The sequence below is a fragment of the Canis aureus genome, chromosome 19, assembly GCF_053574225.1.
Source record: "Canis aureus isolate CA01 chromosome 19, VMU_Caureus_v.1.0, whole genome shotgun sequence".
Taxonomy (NCBI): Eukaryota; Metazoa; Chordata; class Mammalia; order Carnivora; family Canidae; genus Canis; species Canis aureus.
The window spans coordinates 49,240,683-49,264,145 of record NC_135629.1 but is presented as its reverse complement, the minus strand read 5'-3'; the positions used below and the strand labels follow the sequence as shown (position 1 = coordinate 49,264,145).

General features: G+C 40.9%; 1 protein-coding gene across 5 annotated transcripts in view; it reads right to left on the bottom strand.

Annotated features, from left to right (window-relative positions):
• The window catches only part of ADGRE3 (adhesion G protein-coupled receptor E3), a 40,130-nt gene that overhangs the window by 1,712 nt on the left and 14,955 nt on the right, over positions 1-23,463 (bottom strand). The window contains exons 6-15 of one of the 5 annotated variants that reach the window (XM_077859626.1): positions 21,093-21,279; positions 18,261-18,377; positions 11,850-12,034; positions 9,410-9,577; positions 5,532-5,729; positions 5,020-5,255; positions 4,480-4,546; positions 4,192-4,283; positions 2,309-2,477; positions 901-996 (exon numbers count right to left, since the gene is read on the bottom strand). In XM_077859626.1, coding sequence (XP_077715752.1) covers positions 901-996; positions 2,309-2,477; positions 4,192-4,283; positions 4,480-4,546; positions 5,020-5,255; positions 5,532-5,729; positions 9,410-9,577; positions 11,850-12,034; positions 18,261-18,377; positions 21,093-21,279 — 1,515 coding nt within the window. Of the gene's footprint in view, positions 1-900; positions 997-2,308; positions 2,478-2,498; positions 3,496-4,191; positions 4,284-4,475; positions 4,547-5,019; positions 5,256-5,531; positions 5,730-9,409; positions 9,578-11,849; positions 12,035-18,260; positions 18,378-21,092; positions 21,280-23,463 lie in introns of those variants that run through there. The other 4 variants (XM_077859628.1, XM_077859629.1, XM_077859627.1 and 1 more) reach the window with 4 other exon arrangements.

Here is a 23,463-nt window from a genome sequence, read left to right as displayed (position 1 = left end):
TAAAAAAAAAAGGATACGATCATCTTATTCAACTTCCACAATGTTAAGTACTACTAATAAAAAGTTTCCTTATATACATCATGGGAAGCAAGTTACTGGAATGCCAGAAACTTTGGGAATTATTTTGGATTATCTAGGAAGTCTTTCAAAGGTCACAGCAGGTAGCCAGCACCTTTTATAAGTTTACTCTTATCGGAAGTGATTAACCTAATATTTATACATCTTTTTTCTGATCACTTGCAATGTCCTAAGCCTTTTTCCCTAGTCCTGTTTTCCTTTTGGCCCCTTTTGAAAGATTTAGTGAATTCTCCTTTCCGTCCTCCAAAATAGGGATAGATTTTTTTTTTAGTGATTCAGTATTTCCAATGCTGAGAATATCACATATTAGCTCAAGAAAAATAGAAGACAATGTGTCAGAAATTTCTCAATTTTGTTTATTTTAAAAATGACACATTCTAAGGCTCCTTGGCTAGCAGATGTGGTGGTGTACGCACGGGAGTAAACAAAGGAAACTGGGAAAGTTTTTATGGATTATGAATTTTGGAGCCCATCTTGCTTAACTAGGGGCATACCTTCTTTTTTTAAAAAATATTTTATTTATTTATTCATATGAGATGCAGAGAGAGGCAGAGACATAGGCAAAGGAAGAAACAGGCTCCCTGCAATGAGCCTGATGATGTGGGACTTGATCCCAGGAACATAGAACATAGCTTTAGCATTATCAATGATCAGGGAAGAGTCACTGAGGAACAATATAGTGAGAATGGGAAATGCAAGCCAGGTCATCAGGAAAAGAGCTCTTTGCCATTCTCTCTGGACAAGCGAGCTCATACTAAGATGAGGAGAGGGGGTTTGGGTGTTGCGGGGGCAAGCATTAGAATAAGTCACAAGTCCTCTTACTTGACTAGGCTTTGAGTCAGTGCCAAATCTGGTGGAAAGTGTGTAAGTCCCAGACTCAGATTTAGGTGTTATGATCTCTCCAAACCACTTTCGGACCTGAAACATCAAAGAAAATACTGGAATTGTTTTTATTAACATTGGTGAAGAGAAAAGCCAGTGAATCAGGAAGAGAATAAAGACATTGTTGAAAAACTTTCTGTACAACATGTGGCATATCTTTAAAATGTAATATTATTTACTGAGCCTTAAAAAGGAAGGAAATTCTGACACAGGCTACAACATGGATGAACCTTGAAGACATTATGCAGAGTGAAAGAACCCAGGCACAAAAGGACAAATCCTGTCTGATTCCACATATATGAGATCCCTATGATAGTCAAATTAGTTGAGCCAGAAATTAGAATAGTGGTTACCAGGGACTTAGCAGTGGAGAATGGGTAGAAGAATGGAAATGTGGATAGACCATGTGACAAAACAAATATAGCACGACAGTAATTGAAGTGATTGGCATATATGTGTTCATTGCATAATTCATTTAACCTTTTTGGTATGCTTGAAAATGTCCATAGTAACATGTTGGGAAAAATTAACTTATTATGTAATGCTGTCATAGAGCTATTAACACATATTAGTATGGAGACTATACATCACATGGAACTGTATTTAAGAATTCGTGTGTTTAAGTGGTGTGGCAGATTGCATTACAGCTTTCAATGATTCATTCATCTGTCATAGTATTACACCCTCATGGTGTAATACTTACTTAGTTTCATGGTGGGTGGAGGGTTATCCTCCCTTGACTTCAGACTTGGACATATGACTTTCCTTGGCCAATGGAATATCAGTGGAAGGGATGTAAGGAGGACCACAAGGCTTGAAATGGCCTTGCCCAGTAGGGCTTATCTTTTTGTGATTTTGCCACTATCATGAGAGAACATATCCTAGGTTTCTGTCCCATTTATGCCAAGCCTGAGAATGAGTCACAAGGAGCAGACCTGAACATGATTTGTTGATCTGGATCCTGGAACCAAGCTGAGCTGAACCCAGACAAGATCAGCTAACCTCAATCAACCTTCAGACTTGAAAATGAGAAAAGTAAATATTTGTGTTTAGGGTACTGAGATTTTTGAGATTGTTTGTTACTCAGCAGTAGCTGACTATTACAAATGGAAAAGCTGAAGAAAAATATTTCCTTGATGTAGCAATTGTTTGCTTTCTGAAAGCTGTTAATAAGTTGATGCATCTTACAATCGATAACATCTTAAAGAAGAGAAAACATGGATAGTGTTTACACATGGCTCACATCTCATATGAAAATTTAGAGAACATAGGTTTAAATGTTCCTTAAAGTACATACCACCAAATATTTCTTGACTTTATGACAATAACAAAAGGGGTTGTTGTTTACCTGCTGGCTGAGGAGGCAGTAGACCAGGAAAATGAAGAAGCCCTGCAGGCTGTTGATGATGGTGAAGAGGTAAGCCATGACGTAGGCAGCTGGACCCACCTGCAGGATGCCTAGGCACCACGTGCAGCCCAAGATGAAGAGCTGAGCTGTTGCCTTGAATGTCAGCATCCTGAGGGGTCATTCACAATGACGTGAAAAGGCTAATAGTGGACATGGACACCCTATCATGTAGTTGTTAATGGCAGGGACTCTGGAGCTAGACTGGCTGGGTTTAAATCCAAGGCAGAACTAACCAGCTGGTGACTTTGGGCAAATCAGTTTGCCTTTCTGTAACTCAATTTCCTAATCTTTATAATATATATAATAAATAGGATTTTGACATATGTAAAGTGTTTTGGACAGTATGTAGAACAAAATTAGTACATACATAAAGCATTCTAAAACCAGGTGCTCTTTATCTCTCTCATTATATCACTTATAGATGAAGTGTCATATAATTTATTATTCAGACAGGGAGGCTTTTGAGACAGAAGTGCTAATTTATGATTACAATGAGCATAAACGGACTATCCCAGGCAAACTAGGATGTAAGGTCACCTTACTTATGTATCTATGTATCCCTAATTAGAAAACATAGTAATACATAAGTGAGAAAAACTAGTTGGGGAACAATTTGCATAGTGTGGCGCTATTGTGTGGATGCCCATCTGTTCTAGAGAAAATTCACAGCCCAGAAAAAGGTCTGGGGAAAATTTTATACATATCATACAGTTACCTCTGGCTTTCCTGAGAAGTGGAAGTAGCAAAGAAAGAGGGGAGCTAGCTGCTTTCAGATTTTACTTGATATATTTTAAAAACTTTGAAAAAATATTTAACAAATGCACTATTTTTGTGATTACAGTGAAATCAACAACAAATTACATGTTCACATAAAATGGATGCTGCTCATCGTCCAAAATGTTTCGAAATAGTATCATACAAAATGTATTTTAATCCAAATCCTAGGGCAGCCCGGGTGGCTCAGCTGTTTAGTGCCGCCTTCAGCCCAGGGTGTGATCCTGGAGACCCAGGTCGAGTCCCACGTCGGGCTCCCTGCGTGGAGCCTGCTTCTCCCTCTGCCTGTGTCTCTGCCTCTCTCTCTCTCTCTCTGTGTGTGTTTGTGTCTTTCATGAATAAATAAATAAAATCTTGAAAAAACAAAACAAAACAAAAAAAAAAAAAAAGAAAAAAAGAGTAAAACTTAAAAAAAAAATCCAAATCCTACCCACAGCTATTACATATTATGTTATGTAGCAGAAATTGTTGGCTTTTTCCCCTCCCGTTCTCCTCTTCTTCATTTTAGTGTTGGATCCTTCCTTTTTTGAATTTTATCAAGGACACATGGCTACCCAGTTAGAGACTACATTTCCCGATAGTAGAAGGTAGATGTCACTGTGTGATCAAGGTCTAGCCCTTGAGATCCGGGCAAATGGGGAACATGCAGCTCAACTTCTTTCCATGGATGCGATACTGGCAAAGAAACATCCTGGGAAATGTGGAGCAATAAAATAGAAAGGACTCGAGTCTCTGGATTACTTTGTGGAGCAGAGCTTCCCCATCGGTCCTGGTTTATTCACCTCTGGACTGTGACAGGCAAATGAAATAAACTTCTATTTCACTCCTTTTTGGGGCTCTTTTGTCACCGAAGCTTAGTCTGTAGTACAGCTAATACTGTATAATAATGCCTTTCATTAACGGTGACACTGGGAGATGGCAGTTGGCTTTGCTAGGTCCTGGAGCTTGGTTGTGGGGTGTATGTGTGTGTGGATACACAAGAGGAACTAGTGAGACTAAGTACAGAAAAAGGGGAGTGCGGTCAGAAAATACCATTTACCCCACCTTACCTTATATTCTGGATGGTTGACACTTCACTATTGAGAGAGGAAAGTTTCTTTTTTAAAATCCAAAGGATCAGGAGAAAAATAACTAAATTCACCTGCAGGAATGACATGGATCATGCAGAATGCAAGTTAAAATAATGCACTGTGTTCGCTATAAACTGCACACAATCCGTACCTCCCTGCATGTAGGATTGAATGGGTAGTAGGTGGGGAAGTAAATTCATAGAACTGACAAAAATGTGTGCCTGGTGCTTCTTTGGTTGGTAACACTGGAGCCACATACTCACTCACACAGATAATGGCACAGACAGGGCCCAGGAAACTCCAGATGAATCCCTTGTCCAGGTTGAGCCAGCAGCTGGGAACAATGGGAAAAGGGGCCAAAAGAGAGATCAGAGAAGAACATGAAATAAACACCTTTTCCTAACACTTTTTCAACATCTGAAAAGGTCAGCCGGTGACAACAAAGGCTTCGATTCTTTACTATCATGTGTTAATGCTACGCTAAACATTTTACGATTGTAGTCACACCATGGTGAGGGTGGGGCCATGGGGACAACTGTTATTCCCATTTCACTAATGGGGTGGCCAAGACTTGAGAACTTGAGGTCCCATATTATGGGAAGGAAGAAGCTGGGACCTAATCACAAAATGCCCTCTTTCCAGAACCTTCCTTACTCTTACCATCACCTTTCTCTGTCTCACCAGGAAAGAGGTTAGAGCTATTACAGCCAAGGGGAAAGGAGAGTGAGTTTGACACGGATATTCCAATCATTATCGTTAACACTGCCCTTAAAACTATCCACAGCACAGGGTGAGAGTTGAGCTCACCGATTAGATGTTCTATAAAGGTGAGGCCTGGATGCAGCAGAAATGGCCACAATTATAGCCGGGACTCCATAGCCCACAGGGAACATGAGCTTCTTCATGAACTTGTTCACACTGGAGTAGTTGACCACTGTCAGGTTGCGTGCAGTGAGGAAGAGGTGCAGACCCTCCAGCAGCATCCAGGTGAAGGAGGCCAGGTAGAGATAGTGTAAGGCACCTGCGATGATGGCACACAGCACCTGGGGGAGGAGAAAGGTGCCACCAGGAGTGATTGTCAGAGAGGAGGGTGGCCCCAGGACCTGTTCCATACCTTGCCATTGGAAAGAGCTCATGTATATGGTTGAGTTGTCAGGGGAGGATTTGTCTTCTAGTTCATTAGTCAATGTGGAATAGGCTACTCTTCAAAATAACCCTGGGACCCAAGATTATTTTATTAAGATATCAATGCAGCACAGTTCCATGAACTGAGCATCCTCTGTGGCAGGGCTGGGTCTCCTTTGAGACCGTGTCAATACCTTGATCTTGGTCTTGTCAATGGCCGTGAGGAAGAGCAGGTGGGCCAGGAAGAGGCAGATCGTGAGCTGCAGGTGGAGGGAGGTGCTGGTGTTCTGGATTGCTTTGCACAGCAGGAAGGTGAGGGCTGCCAGAAGGAGGCACAGCAGAGAAAGGCTCAGCCCTATGTAGGTGATCACAGCCAGCACGGGATCATCCTCCTGGGATCCAGCCAAGAGAAGCAAAGACATCACAGTCACATTTTCCTGGTCTGGGGTAATGACTCTTCCATTAAAATTTTTTTTTTGTTTTTATTTTTGTTGTAGCCAAATCAGGAAAGAAGGAGGCAGGTAAGTTTATGTTTTTGATTAAGTTCCTCCAGGATCAGAATGCTAGAATTTTATGGTAGGTGATCACATCCAGCACGGTATTCTGCTTTTGGGTCTCAGCAAAAAGGACATCATGGTCAGTTTCCAAGATTAATCCTCCCCCCCTTGGTATGGGAGCTTCCCAAACACAGGCATGACTCCGCATGATAGAGAGTATAAGTGTCGGTCAGACTAAGTACTTTTTTCCCAGCTGTATTGAGGGATACCTAATATGCAAAATATTGCACATATTGAATACACACATTTTGATGTTTTTATTTTATTTATTTAGTTTTTAAAAAGGTTTTATTTATTTATTCATGAGAGACACAGAGAGATAGAGGCAGAGACACAGGCAGAGGGAGAAGCAAGCTCCATGCAGGGAGCCTGATGCAGGACTTGATTCCGGGACTCCAGGATCATACCCTGGGCTGAAGGCAGACGCTCAACTGCTGAGCCACCCAGGCATCCCCATTTTGATGCTTTTAGACATAGGCACATATATATGATGCCATCATCACAATCAAAGTAATAAATATATCCATCACTTCTAAGATCTTGTGTCCTCTTGCTTTCTTTTATGAGATGTATTCTCTTAAGTTTTTAAGTGCACTATACCGTTTTAACTATAGGCTTATGTTGTATGTCAGATTCACATTGAAATGAATGAATATGCTAGGCTAAGTCTTGCCACCAAGAGGTATAAGAAATCCTGTGTAACAGAGGGTATTAACCTCTTCACACTCATTGGTACCTGTCCTTTGGCTGCTTTCTATGAAATCCAGGGACCCTACCTGAGAGTATTTCTCCTGTTTGGACATACCAGGAGTCAGTACCAGGATGTCAATGCTCCTTGAAAGCTGCCCTCAAGCAATAAAAGTTACAGCATTGATGGATAAATACCTCAACTCCCTCATCTTTATGTGGGAAGGGTCTGAAATGCATGTTCTAGGATATCTCCCAGAAATACTCAATGGGATTGAATCTTAGTTGTCCATGGAGTAACTTTCTCTTTAACACAACCTTTACTGGATGCCTTCTTTTTTTCTATCTTATTTCCTTATTGTTCTACTCATGTGTCTTGGAGTTATCTCCCAGAGAAACTACTTGCCCTCAAATTTTTGTCTCAGAATCTGCTTGCAGGAGATCTCAAACTAAGACATCTGTATAATTCAGCTCTTGATGGCTCATCTCCTTAAAGACAGGAGCCAGGAATCTGATGAGCCACACAGACTTAGTAAGACCCATCAGTAGGAAATGACAGTTGCCATCTCTTACAATGATATGGGGATTTTCACTTGTTTCAATGTCACTTTATAGAACTTTTTAATCATTTACTTTTAAAAAAATATTTTATTTACTTGAGAGAGAGAAAGCATATGAGAGAGAGAGAGAGAGAGAGCAAGCAGGGGGAGCAACAGGCAGAGAGAGAAGCAGGCTCCTCATTGAGCAGGGAGCCTCATGTAGGGCTCGATCCCAGGACCCCCGGATCATGACCCGAGGCAAAGGCAGCCGCTTAACCAATTGAGCCACCCAGGTACCTCATTCCTTTGCCTTTTTAACCTTAAAAAATTGTGAAATAGAACACACATACAGAAAAGAGCATACACATACATGTATCACATGATTAAAAATTATTAAATGGTTGGTGAAATCATTAGTCTGTAGAGATTATCCCAGAAGCTCTTTCTAATTGCAAAACACCTTCTCTTCCAGAGGTAACCATGATCCTTTTATGATAAGCAATTCCTGCTTATCTTTATAGTTTTACCACTTAAGTATGCAACCCCTGAGAATATGGTTTAGTTGTGTCTGTTTTTAAACTTGGTACAGATGGAAATATACTCTGTTCCACACAGTCACTCAGAAACCCATGGTAACAGAAGCTTCACCATCTGGTAGCTACACTCTCTGGAGTATGTTGCTTCTTTGTTACTCTGGAGGATCCCACATGGGATTTTCTTTTCTTTTCTTTTCTTTTCTTTTCTTTTCTTTTCTTTTCTTTTCTTTTCTTTTCTTTTCTTTTCTTTTCTTTCTTTCTTTTCTTTTCTTTTTTTTCTTTTCTTTTCTTTTCTTTTTTTCTTTTCTTTTTTCTTTTTATTGTTTCAATTTTTCTTTTATTTTAAATTTTTTTATTGTGGTTCAATTTGCCAACATATGGCATAACACCCAGTGCTCATTCCATCAATTGCCCCCTCAGTGCCCGTCACCCAGTCACCCCCACCCCCCGCCCACCTCCCCTTCCACCACCCTTAGTTAGTTTCCCAGAGTTAGGAGTCTCTCATGTTCTGTCTCCCTTTCTGATATTTCCCAGTCATTTTTTCCTCCTTTTCCCTTTATTCCCTTTCACTATTTTTTTATATTCCCCAAATGAATGAGACCATATAATGTTTGTCCTTCTCCGATTGACTTATTTCACTGAGCATAATACCCTCCAGGTCCCTCCACGTCGAAGCAAATGGTGGGTATTTGTTGTTTCTAATGGCTGAGTAATATTCATTGTATACATAGACCACATCTTCTTTATCCATTCATCTTTCGATGGACACTGAGGCTCCTTCCACAGTTTGGCTATTGTGGACATTGCTGCTATAAACATCGGGGTGCAGGTGTCTCATGGGATTTTCTATACTTCATCCCAGAAAAGCAACACTGCTTTTTTTTTTTTTCTTTTCAAATTCTAGTTAGTTGACATTCAGTGCAATATTAATTTCTGGGGTAGAATTAAGTGATTCATTACTTACATATAACACCCAGTGCTCCTACTGGGGATTTACCCCAAAGATACACATGCAGTGAAAAGCTGAGACATTTTACCCCCCGCCATTGAGGTAAAATCCAAACAATATAAAATTAACCTTTTTAAAGTATACAATTCAGTGGCATTTGGTACATTCACAATACTGTGCAACCACCACTTGTGTCTAACACCAAAACATCTTCATCACTCCAAATTACAATCCCATGTCCATTAAGCATTTACCCCATTTCTTCTGCCCCCAGCCCCTGGCAAGCAGTAATCTACTTTCTGAGTCTCTGGGTTTGCTTATTTTGACATTTCATATAAGTGGAATCATACAACGGGTAGCCCTTTGTGTCTGACTTCTTCTTCTTCTCCTTTTTTTAAAAAAAGATTTTTAATTTATTTATTCATAAGAGATGCAAAGAGAGAGGCAGAGACATAGGCAGAGGGAGAAGCCATCTTCTTGCAGGGAGCCCAATGTGGGACTTGATCCTAGGACCCTGGAATCACGACCTGAGCCAAAGGCAGACGCTCAACCACTGAGCTACCTAGGTGCTCCTGTGTCTGACTTATTTCATTCAGTGTGTTGTTTTCAAGGTTCACCTCTGTTGCAGCACTACTGTCTCAATATTCAGATTGTAGCTCAAATGCTATCTTTCTATGTAAAGCAGCATGCTTTCAGCACTCACTCACTCTGGTCACTTGTGTTTTTCCCCCATTTTTAAAAGAGTACATATCTAGTAGGAGCTCATACTTAATTAGCTGGAGGAATTAAATGTATTCATTGTACCTGTTTGGTTAAGGCCATGAGGACAGCAAAACTGGACAGGTGGGTGCAGTTGCATATGGTGTGACTTTCATTCGCTTGTATCAGGAAACAGCCATCTCTGGACCACTGGCTGTGCTCCCCTGTGCTTTTCCAGTACACGCAGATGGCCTTTTCGCTACTGGTCTTCATCTGAAAGTAGAAGGGGCTTATTATGTTCTTCCTCAGGAGGGACAACCCTTAGAGTGTCAGTCTACACTGGGGTGGCCATCAAAGAGACACACGGCTTAGAAGTGACTCAGATGATTTCTATTTTAAGTGAAGACGATGGCTGCCAGCCAGGACACCTGCTCCCATAGTCCCAGCTCTGTTAGGGTACCATAAAACAAGATCATGGCTCTTTGGGAGCCAGAATTTTATAGGATGTCATTGGTTTCAGGGCTTTATCCCCCACTGTGGAAGTCAGACAAAAATAAAATAAAAAATAAAAGAAGGTCTGTGACTCATACAGAGTTTTTTCCTAAACACTCTCTAAAGCAAATTTCCCTGATTTCTTCACACCAATTCTGTCCCTCACCCCTTACAACACAAAAACTGCTCATGCAAGGAAAGGGGAAGCTTAGGAAAGAAATGGAGAGAGAGAGAGGGAGAGAGAGAATAGAATTATCCTTCAACCTCTTCTTTTTGTCCTAAGGGTTTCCAGAGCAACACTTCATGGGGCCAAGGAGAGAAGTCAGCCTCTCCTGTTGGAGGGCTGTATCTCCTCTGATAATCCACAAGACCATCTCCAGATTTCTTGCACCACTCCTAGTCCCCCATGCCATATATGAAAAGTTTCATACTTCAGTTTTATGCATCAAATAGAGAAAACCTACATTTCCCATTCCTCCCATTCTTATTTTCTTTAAAATTAAAAAATAATTTTATTTATTTTTCCCAGCTTTATTGAGATACAACTGACATATAAACCATGTAAGTGTAAGGTAGACAACACAAGTTTTTGACATATGCATATATTGCAAAACAGTTAATTAATACCCATAACCTCATGTAGTTATGGTTCTTATTTTGTGGCAAGAACTTAAAATCTACTCTCTTAGCAATTTTCAAGTATGCAATGTAGTATTGTCAACCAGAGCCACCATGCTGTACATTATATCACTAGAACTTATTCTACTTGTGACTGGAAGTTTGTACCTTTGGTCTCCTGCACTTATTTCTCCCATCCCTCACCCTTGGTAACCAAAAACACATTTTCTGTATCTGTGATTTTGGCTTTTTAAGATTCTACATATAAGTAAGACCATACAGTATCTCTTTCTCTGTCTTATTTTACTTAGCATAATGCCATCAAAATTCATCAATGTTGTTGCAAATGGCAGGATTTCTTTCAACTCTTACTTTCATGAAAGAGCTGAAATGTGAGGGAACAGATTAATTTTATTATGTCTGTGTCTGGCTACTGACCCTCCTGCCTTTAAGAGTTTGGGCAGAGAAGGGGAAAGGAGAATGGATTAAAGAAAAATTTTTTTTCCAATCAAGTTATGTAGTGTTAATAATTAATGCCAGGCTTTTATGTAGGAATGAATATAATGTCTCAGTTCAAATTTCACAGGCATAAATTTGGAGGTAACTTCAACTAAAATAATCCCATGCACTAGAATTATGCTGCCCAAGAGAAATATCATGTGAACTACTTGTGTAATTTGAAATTTTCTGCTAGCCACATTAAAAAACTAAATAAACAGTTCAAATTAATTTTAATAATATATTTTATTTAACCCCCTATATTCAAAACAGTATCTTTTAGTATGTCTATATATCAATATATGCAATTGATATAAAAATTATTTTTAAAAAAAGATTTTATTTTCGCAAAGATTTTATTTATTTGAGAGAAAAAGAGAGAGAAACAGAGCACGAGAGAGAGAGAGAGAGAAAGAGAGAGCAAGCAAGTGAGCAGGGGGGTAGGGGCTAAAGAGCAAGAGAAGCAGACTCCTTGCTGAACAGAGAACCTGATGTGGGGCTTGATCCCAGGACCCTGTGATCATGACCTGAGCTGAAGGCAGATGCTTAACTGACTGAACCAACTGGGCACCCAAAAAAGATTTTATTTTATTTAAGTAATCTCTACACCTGACATGGGGCTCGAACCCACAACCCTGAGATCAAGAGGTGTGTACCCAGGAGCCCCTTAAAAATTATTAATGAGATATTTTACATGCTTTTTTTTTTTTCTTATGAGGGCTTCAAAATCTGGAAATATCAAGTCTAAATCCAGAAATACTAAGTCTTCAAAATCTCAATTCAGATACACCACGTTTCAAATGCTCAATTGCTACACGAGGTTCCTGGCTACCGTACTGGACAGCACAGTCCAGAGGCACTGACTGGGGAGCGTATACACTTTGTTCAGTCTATCTCCAAGAAAACTAAGCACGTTCAAGTGGCAGCTCTGACCCACCTTCATCTGCTGAAAACTCAGAATCACAGACTTGGAGAGCGATGTATTCCTTGGGGATCTAATAGCAGCACTCACTACCTGAGAGTTCAGGTAAACCTGCTCTTTCTCATTTGCCTCTTCAAAAAACGTTTCATTTGTGATGTTTCCAAGAGAAGAATAAGAAATAAAGGCAATTGCACTGGGACCTGAGAAAACAGAAAAATGGAGGTCTTTAATAGTGCCACCATTCTTCCCCACACCTACCATCCTCACACACCTATACATACACACAGGTATATATGGATGTGCATATTCACCTATGTGAGGGTCAAATTATTATTATTATTTTTAAAAGACTTTATTTATCTATTCATTGAGACAGAGACAGGCAGAGACACAGGCCCAGAGAGAAGCAGGCACCATGCAGAGAGCTCGACATGGGACTTGATCCAGGGTCTCCAGGATCACGCCCCGGGCTGCAGGCGGCGCTAAACCGTTGCGCCACTGGGGCTGCCAGTGAGGGTCAAGTTATTATTATTATTTTTAAAGATTTATTTATTTATTCATTCAGAGAGAGCAAAGAGAGAGGCAGAGACACAGGCAGAGGGAGAAGCAGGCTCCATGCAGGAAGCCCGATGTGGGACTCGATCCTGGGTCTCTAGGATCACACCCCAGGCTGCAGGCGGTGCTAAACCACTGCACCACCGGGGCTGCCCAAGGGTCAAATTAGAGATTCTCACTGTCTCTCCCTTTCTCATTTCTGAGACACACATTGTGTTTGTGGCCTTGAACCCTTTTGTTATATTGAATGGGATAAAACTTGGGGTAAGAGGAGAACCGGACAAACCAAGAGAGGTTAAGCTGATTTGCGTAAGAAAGAACATGACTGTAGCCTTAGGAGAAAATGCTGTAAAGTCAAATGGGAGAAGGGCCAAGAAGAGGCAGATGGAATTTTCAGGGGGGAGGAGAGGAAGGTCAGTGGTGAAGAGGAAGCTTAGGGAGTTAGGTAAGTCTTCCATGATGTCATTCCACTTCCTCTGCTGCCTCCTGAAGAGACTTCCGGAAAGGCAGACTTATTTTTCAAGAGTTTTAGAAGTGGTTTTGCATTCCTTTCAGATGAAGCATAATGTTGAGACTGGACTCAAGGAAATCCATTAACAGGTTACATGTATGTCTATCCCTTTGTATGTATTATGAATGTAATCATCTCCTCCCATATGTTATATACGTAAACTAGATCCAGAAATAAAAAATGTATATAGAAATCATAATATGCTAATACTTCTATCTATTTATTTATTCAATTTTTTTTTTTTTTTTTTTTTTTTTTTTTATGGAATGCCTGCTCTGGTCCAGACACTATTCTGGGTATACAGTGAGGGACAAAGGAGCCATTTCTGCTCTTATAGATCTTACTTTCTGATGCAGGAGAGAGACAAACAAATATAAATAAATCAGTAAAAGTATATGTCAGAGAACAATCAGTCCTAGGGAGAAAATTAAGTGAGGTTAGGGGACAGAGGGACTTGTCGGATGCTATTTCAGACAGATTTCAGATAGCAGAGTGAAGGGAGGGAAGGCCACGTGGGTATCCAACAGAAGAGTGCTCTACTCTAGGTAGATCTGAAATAACAGGGACAAAGTTCCAGAGACATGAATGTGCCCAGCTGGTTTAGGGAACAGGGAGGAGGCTAGTGTGGCTGAAGGGTGGTATGTGTGTGTGTGTGTGTGTGTCTGTGTGTGTGTGTGCACGCTAGAGTGAGAAGAGGTGAGGGCCGGGGATGTGATGGGGGCAGATCCTGCAGGGCCTTATAAGCCTTGAGGAGGACTTTTGCAAGTGGAAAGCCGTTGAAAGATGTCAAGCAAAGGAATGCTGTAATTTAACATACTTTATCATTATTTTTATTTAGGAGAGTGGGCAGAAGGAGGGGGAGAGAGAATCTTAAGCAGGCTCCACACCCAGCTCAGAGCCCAAAACAAGGCTCTATCTCACAATCCTGAGATCCTGATCTGGGCTGAAATCAAGAGTTGGACGCTCAACTAACTGAGCCACCCAGGCTGTCCCAGGTCAACATACTTCAATAGACTAAAATATATGCATATGGGATATATTTATATCATGTATTTATAATTTTATCATATATTAGAGGAACATTAACATGACATATATCAGTAGGATATTGTTATATGCCAAATTGTATCCGCCCCAAATCAAGTCCTAACTCACAGAACTTGAGAATGTGACTGTGTTTGAAGACAGGGCCTTTAATAGGGCCAGAGGAGAAAGGGCCTGACTTTGTTGCTATGATGGAAGTGGGCAGTCCTGGGAGGCCTTATGAAGGAGGTGAAAGTTGACCTGCATTGAAGAGTAAAGAAGAGGGATGCCTGGGTGGCTCAGTGGTTTAACAAGTGCTAAACCAGTTGCCTTCAGCCCAGGGCATGATCCTGGAGACCTGGGATCGAGTCCCACATCAGACTCTCTGTCTGGAGCCTGTTTCTCCCTCTGCCTGTGTCTCTGCCTCTTTCTCTCTGTGTCTCTCATGAATAAATAAATTAAATAAATAAATAAAATCTTGAAAAAAAAAAGAGTAAAGAAGAAATGTGGACACATGAAGAGAGATCAGCGATGTGTACCTGTCCCATGTGAAGACACAGGGAGAAGATGGCCATCTGTCAAGGAGAGAGACCTTGGAAGAAACTAACTCTACCAATGCCTTGATCTCAAGCTTCTAGCCTCCAGAAATATGTATATTTGTAGTTAGTTTGAATATGTGGGTTATAGGGCTATAGTATGGGTTATTGGATTATAAGATGTTATGACCATATTCTCGCATCAATAAGTTTTCTTTGTTCTTTGTAGCTGCCAACAAGTCCATACTACAGAGGCCATATATGTGAAGCAGTTAGGATTGTAGGGACAGGAAATAGGTTAATAGGTTTCTAGATTAAAATCCCAGTTTTATCACTGTCTAGCCTATGCAGCCCATCCTATTGGAATAAATTCCTTGGTAGGTTTCTCTAATCAGGCTTCTGTGGTCTTGTCTGATGGATCAGAAGCAATTCATTTCTGTTTCTCCAAGTTAATGACAGTTTCCATTTGTCAAAATGAAACAATGGTGGGTGGTTGGAAAAGATGGGCAGGTGATATGTCCATCTGCTCTCGTACTTAGAAATAGCTTATTTCTGGGCTGAAATATTCTGGCTAAGAGCAAAATCACAAGCAGAAAAGAGAAGAGTGGCTGTAGGTGTCCACAGTCAACCTCCATGACCTGGGTTTTGTTCTCTGAGATGTTTTACAGAGAAGAGGTGTCATGGGTTATATGGATTATATGTCATGGGTTAATATCTTGGGTTACCTAGGACAGTCTTGGTTCACCTCTGGTGGGTGTCTGGGTACAATTCGATAGCACTTCCTTTCAGTCTTAAAGTTGTTACTGTTTGAAGGTCAATTATAAGGGTGCTCTACATGAACAGTTCTTAACTGGAGGTGGGTGGGTGGGGGGCTCCATTCTGCCCTCTGGGGACACTGGGCAATATCTGGAGGCATTTTTGGTTGTCACGTTGAGTGTGCACTTCTGGTGTCTAGTGAATAAGGGCCAGGGATGCTGCTCAACATCCTACATAGCACAGGATGGCCCACATGACAAAGAAGGTTCCTGCCCTAGATAGGATGTGAATGATAGAGAAACATCCCTCTTTGAGTTTGTCACACCTTGGTCGATGGATTCCTTTCTTTCATTAGGAATGTTGAGACCTCCACCTAAATGTGAATTTAATTCAGTGAATCTTCATCACTGTTCTGTAGGTAATGAACCCATAATGGTGACTCTAGAGAGACATAATTCATGATTGCCATCCTTATGGGGATTCCAGCATGGTGGGGGAGACAAAGTATGGCAATCAAGACAATGCAACATGTTAGATCCAGGATAATGTAGGTTCAAGGGCCTGGGGGAGTGTAGAGGAGGGAGGGCCTGACTCTGGTGCTATGGTAGGAGTGAGCAGTCCTGGGAGGAGGTGAAGGCTGAACCGTGTTGAAGAGTAATAGTTCACCCAATGGTGTGGTGGTTGGCATTCCTAGCAGAGGAACAGCCAATGCAAATGCTTGGAAGTGAGACTATAGGGCCCATGGTGGGGGAGGGTAAATAGTCCTTCATTGGGCACTTCTGTGCCAGGTGCCTCTTCAGGCACATGTAATCACATTATGATGTCTGTAACTTTCTTAAAACAAGTCAGCATAGGCAGTGCATATGGGTTGAGTTGTGTCCTCTCTGAACTCATATGTGAAATCCTAATCCCCAGTAGCCCCATAATGTGACTGAAGAGCAAGCCAGGCTGTGGATGTGTTTTGTTTGGCCCACAATGTGAAGTCTTGCACAATCTCTACAAGTTGTGAGTTTCAGAAAAAACTTTTGGTAACAAGGCAAGTGTGAACTTGTGTGGTTGGAGGTTGGCTTCCATCCTCCACCTAGCCCATTCTCAAATGAGGCAAGTTCAAGTTCTTATCTTCTCGGGGGAGGAGAGGAAGTGATAGGAACCAATTGTTTCATGACACTTCCTCAGTTCAGCACGTGTTTAGTTGTCCACGTTCTGTTGCCTTTACTCAGGGACTTTCACTGATGGTATAGATCTGCTGTATCCCACGTTTACAGGATTGGATTATAAGACCTCATTTATCATGCCTTAATAGTTATAACAATATGGCAGCTATCGTAAGACCAAATTTAAAAACGGAAGGTATTTACGCAAACAACTAAATTTTTGGTTTCTTTTGAAAAGTCAGAAAGTCTGGCAACAGTGGAACAATTGATAGTAACAATCCATTCCTTTGAACACAGGCTGTAGCAAATGTTGTAGGCACCCTGACTTTATTCCCTTGGCACTCTTGTGTTCCTTATATGCTGATATTCTACTGCAAGCAACTGCAACTCTCTGCCTAGGAGCATTCCTGGGAGCAGTAAATGTGTTGGATTTGTACACAGGCAGAGTGGCAGGGCCTGGGAGTTAACCCCTGTAGAAGGGCCCTCAACCACTGATGGGTCAGAGAAGCTCTCTCTCCTTGAATGGGAGACCTCAGCAGACTGAATCACAGTTACCACCAGCAGTGACCTGCTCACTACCATAATAATATCTGTATTGGCTCTCCTCTCTTCTCTGTTTCATTTCCTCTCTTCCCTACTGGAATGGTTGCTTTTATGTGTCAATGTGGTTAGGTCATGCTATTCAGATATTGGGTCAAACATGAGTCTGGGTGTTGCTGTAAAGGAATTTTTTAGATAAGAAGAACATTTAAATCAATGGCTTTGAGTAAAACTGATTACTCTCCGTTACACCCACTCTCCACGTGAGTGGGCCTCTTCCAATCACTTGAAGGCCTCATGAAAAAGGCTGAGTTCTCCCAAATAAAAGCTAATTCTGCCTCTAGCCTGTCTTTGATCTGCAGCTACAACATCAACTCTTCCTTGGATCTCCAGCCTACTGGCTAGATTTTAGACTTACTACCTTCCACAAACACAGGAGCTAATTTCTTTCTTTCATTTTTTTTTAAATCTTTTTTTTTTATTTTTATTTATTTATGATAGTCACAGAGAGAGAGAGAGAGAGGCAGAGACATAGGCAGAGGGAGAAACAGGCTCCATGCACTGGAAGCCCGATGTGGGATTCGATCCCGGGTCTCCAGGATCACGCCCTGGGCCAAAGACAGGCGCTAAACCGCTGCGCCACCCAGGGATCCCTCATTTTTTTTTTTTTTTAAAGATCTTTAATTTATCCATTTGAGAGAGAGAGAGAGAGACAGACAGACAGAGCACAAGCAGGGGGAGAGGCAGAGGGAGAGGGAGAAGCAGACTCCCCATTGAGTTTGGAGCCTGATGTGGGGCTCGATTCCAGGACCCAGAGATCATGACCTGAGCTGAAGGCAGATGCTTAACCATCTGAGTGTCCCTGCAGGAGCTAATTTCTTTCTTTCTTTTTCTTTTTCTTTTTCTTTCTTTCTTTCTTTTTTTTTTTTTTTTTTTGCAGGAGATAATTTATTAAAATCTCCATCTCTGTTTCTCTTTCTCTCCATCCTCCACCCCCCACACCAGATTGATTTCTGTTTCTCTGGAGAAGTCTGACAGATACACCTACTGATGCTTCCTGGAATTACCTCCCAAATAAACTTACACTTCTCTCAGGGACTGCATTTCCATGAACCCCAACTGAGACCTGGACAGAACAGCCCCCAAATTGGAAAGAAGTATCTTCCATGCTGAAGACTAGAAAGCCTCCACTTTGGGGAGTTTTTTTTCCCTAAGGAAAAGACTCAGTTGACACAGTCTTAGGATAACAAACTCATTAGGAAGGAGCTTGTTGGGGACTCTCATTATCAGTATCAATGTATGATACTGATCTATGTGTCTTAGAGGTTCTGAATAGAGCCACCATGTGTACCTTGTATGTTTTCCTGCACGATGTCATCACAGTGGATATCTACTGAGTTCATGTGGGTGTTCAAGCTGAAGATCTGTTCTTCAGAGCAATTGTCTGTAACAACTCGAGTTTCAATAGCTGGTGAGAAAAGCAACAGGCACGTTTACCTTTAATATAAGCTTTAAAAACATGTATAGCAACATAAACAAGTTACGTTTACTGAATGTCTAGGATGTGCCAGGTACTGTACATTGTCTTATAACCCAGAGAGGGACCCTTATCCAAACGAGGAAACTGAAATTCAGAAATTAAGTAAAACCTTAACTCCTGGAATACAAGTTGTTAACTAACATTCTTTAGTAACCATCTTTGTTTTTTTTAAAAAAAGATTTTATTTATTTACTTATCTAGAGAGAGAGCATGAGCAGGTGGAGGGGCAGAGGGAGAGGGAGATAACCTTAAGCAGGTCCATGCTCAGCGTGGAACTTGATGTGGGGCTTGATCTCACAAGTCTGAGATCATGACCTGAGCTGAAATCAAGAATTGTAGGCCTAACTGACTGAGCCACTATGGCACCCCCTCTAGCAACCATCTTTCTGGCAACAACTTTGTTTCTAGAAATTTATTCTCAGAAAATAATCATGGGCGGGAGGATAGATTTAGCTACAAGGAAGTTCACAACAGCATAGATGATAGTGTGAAAAATAGGAAATGACCCAAATGTTCAACAGGAGGAATTGATTCAATAATTGATGGCTTGTCTCTATAATGGGGAACCATGCTTCCATGATAATGAAGTCACAGGGGAATTGCCATCAAGAAACAAACTAATGAAAATATTTAACTTAAATATTAGCAGATGGCCAGAGGCTGGCTCTGGGTTTGAAATTGTTGAAACTAGGTGACGGGTACAGTCGGGTTCCTCCTGTGTCTCCCCGTTCACAGATGAGGGGAATGAAACCCAGTGAAATGAAGGCACTGGTCTCCCCCATCAGTTGGGACCTGGCCAAGTCAGGAATGCTGAGAGCTACTGTAATCTGAAGAATAGCTTAATTTTGAATGAAATGAATGCATGAATAAAATGAATGAATGAATAAATTAATGAATGAGTCTCAATTCCAGTTTCCTAAGAAGGTTAGGCACTAGATTTTGTTTTATATTTAAAAAGTTATTATTATTTTTATAGAGCATAAACTATCTTATCTTGCAAATTGGTAAAACAAAATGGTTAGTTAGTCATACATAAATCCTTAGATATCTTCGGGCAGAATAAAACACAGCAAACGGTATTTCTGGAAGAGAATATGGTGATGTGTATCAGAGTCTATATAAAATGTGTCTTTTCTCCTTGACCTAACAATTCTTATTCTATGAATTTATCCTAAGAAAATACCAAACAAATATGCATGACAGATTTTCAATGGTCTTTTTTCACAGGGTTTGGCAAAACCCCACATTTCCCAGAATAGGGAATAAATACAATGTAAATAAATTATATACAATGCAATTTGATAAACCATTGAAGACAATAATGTAGGTAACGAGGATGTATATAATTTACATGGAAAGATGTTAGTGATGTAATGAGTGAAAACCGTATGTTACAATGTCACATACACAGCAAATATGCATCTTCCTCAGACATGCACCTATGTGGTTATAAGATTGGAAGACAGCAGATTTGGCTAGTCTAAACTTAGTTTTGTTTATATGTTTTTTCCTATTTAAAAAAAAATTTAATACTTGGCTTTGCTATGATATTTTATTTATTCTTATTTTTTTTTAAAGATTTTGTTTATTTATTCATAGAGACGCAGAGAGAGAGAGAGAAGCAGAGACACAGAGGGAGAAGCAGGCTCCATGCAGGAAGCCCAATGTGGGACTCGATCCGGGGTCTCCAGGATCACACCCCAGGCTGCAGGCAGCACCAAACCGCTGCGCCTCGGGGGCTGCCCTATTTATTCTTATTTTTTAAAATAGAGAAATGATTACTACGGTCAAGCTATTTAACATATCATCTCCTCAGGTGGCTACATTACGAATATGTATGACAAGTATGATGAAAGTATTTTTATTTAAAAGATATGTAGTGGGCAGCCTGGGTACCTCAGCGGTTTGGCGCCTGCCTTCGGTCGGGAGGCGTGATCCTGGGGACCTGGGATCGAGTCCCACATCAGGCTGCCTGCATGGAGCCTGCTTCTCCCTCTGCCTGTGTCTCTGCCTCTCTCGCTGAGTTGCTCATGAATAAATAAATAAAATCTTTAAAAAGTGTGTAGTAAGATATTCCTTCTGGGATGGAACAAGTAGCATCATTATGACATGTGCCCGTAGGTATTAGGCATTGGATTAAAAAAAACAAAACAAAACAAGACTACTTTTAAGCAAAAATCCCAGACTCAGGATTGGAAACCTTTGGCAATCTTCTCTCTCTCTTTCTCTTCTTTCTCTTTCTCTTTCTCTTCTCTTTCTCTTTCTCTTTTTTTCTCTTTCTTTCACAGCTCTACAGAGGTGTGATGAATGTGCAATAAATTGCACATAATACAGTGTACAATTTGATGAGCCTTACTGAACCCATATATATAGTATATACCTGTGAAACCAACACCATAATCAAGGTACTGAACATGTCTCTCATTCCCAGCAGTCACCTCAAATTTTCTCATGCTTTTTTACTCCTGCTTCCCTACCCCCTCCACCACACCCTCCAGCCCCTGGGGCATCATAGATTACCTTGCATTTTCTAGAAGTCTATATAAGTGGATTCAAACAGGACATTTATTTTTCTAATTGTGTAACCCAGATTCCAGCTTGTAACTAGCCCCCTGTGTGTATCAGGCCATATCCTCTTCTTACCCATAATACTGTTGTGGATTTTCTGGATTTTTTGCTCCGGGAATTTCAAGGCAATTTGTAGAGCCTCAGATTCCACATCTTGGAGAACAGTCGTGGCCCAAGATGCAACTTCTTCCTTCTCTCCCATTCCCGGTAGAGTGGTGTAATTAGTGAGAAATGACTTGAATGTCTCAACAACACGTTGCAGCTTTGAAGATACAAAGAATAAGAAAAAAAAAAGAAATCCAATCTGATTAATCCCACACCCTAAGGGAAAGTAGAAAGCATGAGAATGCAGCTTCTGGAGCCAGAGGACCCAGTTTCAATCCTGACTCCACCACTGACTGGCTGTGTGAACTTGGAAAAATCACTCAATGTGCTGTGCCTCGGTTTCCCATGTTAGGATGGGGACAATAAAAGAATCTCATAGAGTTTTTTGGAAGATTAAATGAGTTAAGAGATGCTACCTTTTTAGAACAGTGTCTGTGCCAGGTAAGCACCAGATGAGAGTTAGTTATTATGAACATCTTTTACCAACAGAGGAGTGGTAAGGTTGCCAGAAATGAACCAGTGTTTCCCCATTAGGGTAATTTTGAGCCTCCAGGGACATTTGGTAATGTCTGGAGACATTTGGATTGTCACTATTGAGGTGATGCTACTGGTATCTAGTGGGTGGGGGCCAGGGATTGCTGCTCAATACCCTATAATCCACAGGACAGCCCTCTTCCCAGGAAAGTGACCCAGGCTGAGATATCAATGGTGCCAAAGCTGAGAAAATGTGAAGTAGAGTTATAGCTCAAAAGGCATTCTAACTGGCCTTTTTTTTTTTTTAACAAATATTTTATTTTTTTAAGAGAGAAAAAAAGGGAAAGCACAAGCAGGGAGATGGGGAGAAGGAGAGAGAGAAGCAAATTCCCCACTGAGCAGGGAGCCTGATGTGGGGCTCTATCCCAGGACCCTGGGTTCATGACCTGGCTGAAGACAGATGCTTAACCAACTGCACCACCCAGGTGTCCCCTAACTGGCCTTTTAATTTTAATTTTATTCTTTAAAAAGATTTTATTATATTTGTGAGAGACACAGAGAGAAGGCAGAGACATAGGCAGAGGGAGAAGCAGGCTCCTTGCAGGGAGCCCGATGTGGGACTCGATCCTAGAACTCTGGGATCACCCTGGGCCAAAGACAGATGCTCAACCGCTGAGCCACCCAGGCATCCCACTAACTGGCCTTTTTAAATCAAGAAATTTATCTATGAAATAAAGCAAAGAGATGAGCCACAGGGTGGGAAGAATGAAGAGCCAAGGTGAAGTTTTATAAATATAAGTGTAATAGAACTGTAATATAGGTGATTTGGAAGACAATTTTTATGTGAATCCCTGTATCCTTGTACTTAAACAAGGACTGGCAGCATCAGCATCACCTGGCAGCCCATTTGGAATGCAGTCTCTTGGTGGGCTGAACCCAACTCTGTACTGTAACACATTCCCTAGGGGATTTGTGGGTACAGACACCTCAGAGGTATTGCAGGTTTGGTTTCAGACCACCGCAATAAAGTAAGTATCATGGTAAAGCTATTCAAATAAAGTTTTTGGTTTCCCAGTATATATAAAAGTTTTGTTTACACTATACTGTAGTCTATTAAGTGTGCAACGGCATTCTATCTAAAAAATGTACAAAATTTAAAAAAAAGATTTTATTTATTTATTCACGAGAGACACACAGAGAGAGACAGAGGCAGAGACACAGGCAGAGGGAGAAGCAGGCCTCATGCAGGGAGCCCGACGTGGGACACGAACCTGGGTCTCCAGGTCATGCCCTGGGCTGAAGGCTGTGCTAAACCACTGAGCCACCAGGGCTGCCCAAAAGTGTACAAATGTTATATCTCCTAGTGCTCATCACGACAAGTGCATTTCACCCATTAGCACCAGATGATGTGTGGGAGTGTTGAATCATTATATTGTACACCTAAAACTAATATAACACTATGTTAGCTAACGAATCAAAATAAAAACAGCCAATCAATCAATCAAAATAAACAATGTGTAAACCTTAAAAAATACGTTATTGCTAAAAAATGCTAATCATCACCTGAGCTTTCAGTGAGTCATAATCTTTGATCACAGATTACCATAATTAATATAACAATAATGAAAAAGTTTGAAATACTGTGAGAATTCACAAAATGTGACACAGAGACATGAAGCAAGCAAAAGCTGTTGAAAAAATAGCACCAATCAATTTGTTCCATGCAGGGTTCCCCAAAACTTCAACTGAAGGGATGAGCCCATTCTGCTAGACTCTAGGTTCTTAGAGACATGGGTCGTTCTCTGTTAACATTCAGAGTCAGTTTACAGGTGCGAAGTGATTACTACCTAATAGGCACTTTCTTTCT